Here is a 3016-nt window from a genome sequence, read left to right as displayed (position 1 = left end):
TCCTCTTGCTTTCTACAAGAGGGATTGTCAAATCCATGCAAACAAGGAATCCTCCTGAGAATATATTACACTCATATGAACCAATATTGAGGAAAGTCACCCCATGAAAGAGGCAAAAACTTAATTCAACATAGAGTAGACCTTTTATGCAAAGATACAAAAACAATGAGAATATGAATTTTAAACAAGAAGTATTCTAGGTTTTCAGAAAGATAAGGAAGCGTAAGAATCCCATTAGACAAAAACAAGCAGTTTACAACTAAGATCTCAATAAAATACGAAATAAAAAAAAATTGGAAGCTTCCATGGGAGACTCAAGAAATTTTTTTTCTCCAGCTTTATTGAGATATAACTGACATATAGCATTGTGTAAGTTTAAGGTATACAGTGTATTGATTTGGTACACGTATACTGCAGTATGATCACAACATAGCGCTCTAACGTCTCCATCAATTCACGTTTACCATTTTTTTGTTGTTGTTGTGAGAACATTTAAGATTCACTCCCTTAGTAACTTTCAAGGACACAGTACAGTATTGTCAACTATAATCAAGGAAATTTATCTTAATTGGTATATCCACTGGTATAGAGAAATGGACTGATTCAGAAAAATAAAGACATTGCACTGATCTTGTGAGTTACTGAATTGTTAAGTATGTTGACAATATACTTTCTAAGGCTCATATATTAAAGCAACTGCACTGATGAGAAAGGAGCAGGATCCTAAGTTTGACCACATGGTATGGGAGCATGTGAGCAAATTCATGTGACTGATGATTTCAAATCATAGTACTACACTGAACCTGATTGAAACCACAGTGAGTTTGATTTTAATGCATGCCATGGAAGAGTATGAAGCCTAAAACAGAAGGATGCTTACACAAAAACACATGCACATGCACAAGCACACACATAGACACTGGGAGTTTAATTCTAACAGAATAATCCACAAGTCATTTTAATGCCGTTTCTGTATCTACTATTCTTCCTCACTCTCACACAGCACACTCACTCTCTTTACCTGTTCTTATGTGTCTTAAATCATTCTACTGTACTATAAAATTTACTTAATTTTTGTGCTTACATTTCATCTCTTCCCCTAAAAGAATGCAAAGATTTTTACTGTTCTGCTCAGTAATGTATTTATAGCACTTATAAGTGTGACTGGCACATAGAAGACATTATCTAAATATATGATGAGATTATTTGTGTTTGTCTTGCTGCTGAAGCCACACACAACAAGTCTTAAAGTTATAACTTGATTTCTAAGAATCACGTTGGACAGTGAGCTTTAAGAAAAGATATTGCATAGTTTTTTCCATATCCTTCGTAGAGCACATTTTACTTCTTTGTTCTTCAAGCTATAGATCAAGGGATTCAACATGGGGATAATGAGGGTGTAAAATATGGAAGCCACTTTATCAGTGTCAAAGGAATGACCAGACTTGGGCTGCACATACAAAAATATCAGACTCCCATAGAACACTGTGACCACTGTCAGGTGGGATCCACAGGTAGAAAAAGCCTTGCGTTTACACTCAGCAGAGTTCATCCTGAGAATGGCTACAAGGATGAGCAGGTAAGACAAAAGAACTATCAGAAGGGATGAAATCAAATTAAAAGCTGAGAAAATCAGAATAATCAATTCAGTTACATGTGCATTTGAGCAGAGCAAAGATAACAAGGGAAGAGCATCACAGTAGAAATGTCTGATGACATTATAACCACAGAAAGATAAATTAAAAATCTTGACAGTAATTAGAAGAGAAACAAATGTGCTGTAGAGATAGGGGATTGCCACCAGTGCCTGACACACCCTTTGGGACATGATGACTGTGTAGAGCAGAGGGTTACAGATGGCCACATAGCGGTCGTAAGACATTGCTGACAAAATAAAAAGTTCATTAATAATGAACATGATGAAAAAAGCCAGCTGTGTGGCACAAAAATAATAGGAGATTGTATTTTCATCCACAACAAAATTTGCTAACATTTTGGGGCCTACAGTTGTTGAATAACCAAGATCAGTGAGAGCCAAGTGTTTGAGAAAGAAGTACATCGGTGTTTGCAGCCTGGAGTCCATCTTGGTGAGGATGACCATGCCCAAGTTGCCCACCACTGAGATCATGTAGATGATGAGGAACAGCACAAATAATGGAGCCTGCAGGTCTGGGCGGTCTGTGACTCCCATAAGAATGAATTCGTTCAGCACTGTTAGATTGTGTTTTTCCATCCAGGTGGATCAGAAAACCTACTCTGGATAGAGACATCAGGATAGTCAATAGCTTTCATGTACTAAAATCTGGTGGCTTTTTAGTATACAAATCTGGTATAAGTAAATCCCAGTTGACAATTTAGGCTCTATTAAAATAATCTACCCCTGCAAATAAAAAATACATGTTTCAAAATAGAAACAGAGATAATAGAGATAGAGTTAGAGCTGGAGATAGAGAGAGATTTGTAGTTTTCCATTGGTGAAGATTAGTACCTCAAAGAACACTCGATAATGTTTTGAGGCATTTTGATTGTCACAGCTGGAGAGGGTGTTTTACTGGCATCTAAGGATTAGAGTCCAGTGAGTCTGCTAATTATCCTACTATATTACTTAGCCTCCCACAAGAAAGAGTTTTACAGTCAAAAGTGTCAATAGGGCCAAGGTCAGCAAACCCTGATGTATGTATAGATATAGATATAGACATAGATAGGTATAAATGTAGATAAAGAAAGAAAAATGAAAAAAAGAGTATAAACTGTAAGTGGTAGTTCTAGAGGTGATAAATTTTTCTTTTGTCTTTTTTTTTTTTTTTTTTTTGTGAGGAGATCGGCCCTGAGCTAACATCCGCCAATCTTCCTCTTTTTTTTTTTTTTTTCCGCTGAGGAAGACGGCCCTGGGCTAACATCGGTGCCCATCTTCCTCCATTTTATATGGGACGCCGCCACAGCATGGCTTACCAAGCAGTGCGTCGGTGTGCGCCCGGGATCCGAACCAGCGAACCCCGGGCCGCCGCAGCGGAGC

General features: G+C 37.6%; 1 protein-coding gene across 1 annotated transcript; it reads right to left on the bottom strand.

Annotated features, from left to right (window-relative positions):
- Positions 1–1291: 1291 nt before the first annotated feature.
- Positions 1292–2233, bottom strand: LOC131395736 (olfactory receptor 8K3-like). Its single transcript, XM_058527572.1, has one exon. It carries the CDS (start codon positions 2231–2233, stop codon positions 1292–1294), a length of 942 nt encoding a protein of 313 aa, XP_058383555.1.
- Positions 2234–3016: the final 783 nt, after the last annotated feature.

This window comes from Diceros bicornis, chromosome 31 (assembly GCF_020826845.1).
Source record: "Diceros bicornis minor isolate mBicDic1 chromosome 31, mDicBic1.mat.cur, whole genome shotgun sequence".
Lineage (NCBI taxonomy): Eukaryota > Metazoa > Chordata > Mammalia > Perissodactyla > Rhinocerotidae > Diceros > Diceros bicornis.
This window is presented reverse-complemented; position numbering and strand designations above follow the sequence as displayed.

Bases quoted from the DNA above. Each gene is read 5' to 3' on its own strand.
- LOC131395736 (XM_058527572.1), bottom strand. From the start codon at position 2,233: ATGGAAAAACACAATCTAACAGTGCTGAACGAATTCATTCTTATGGGA.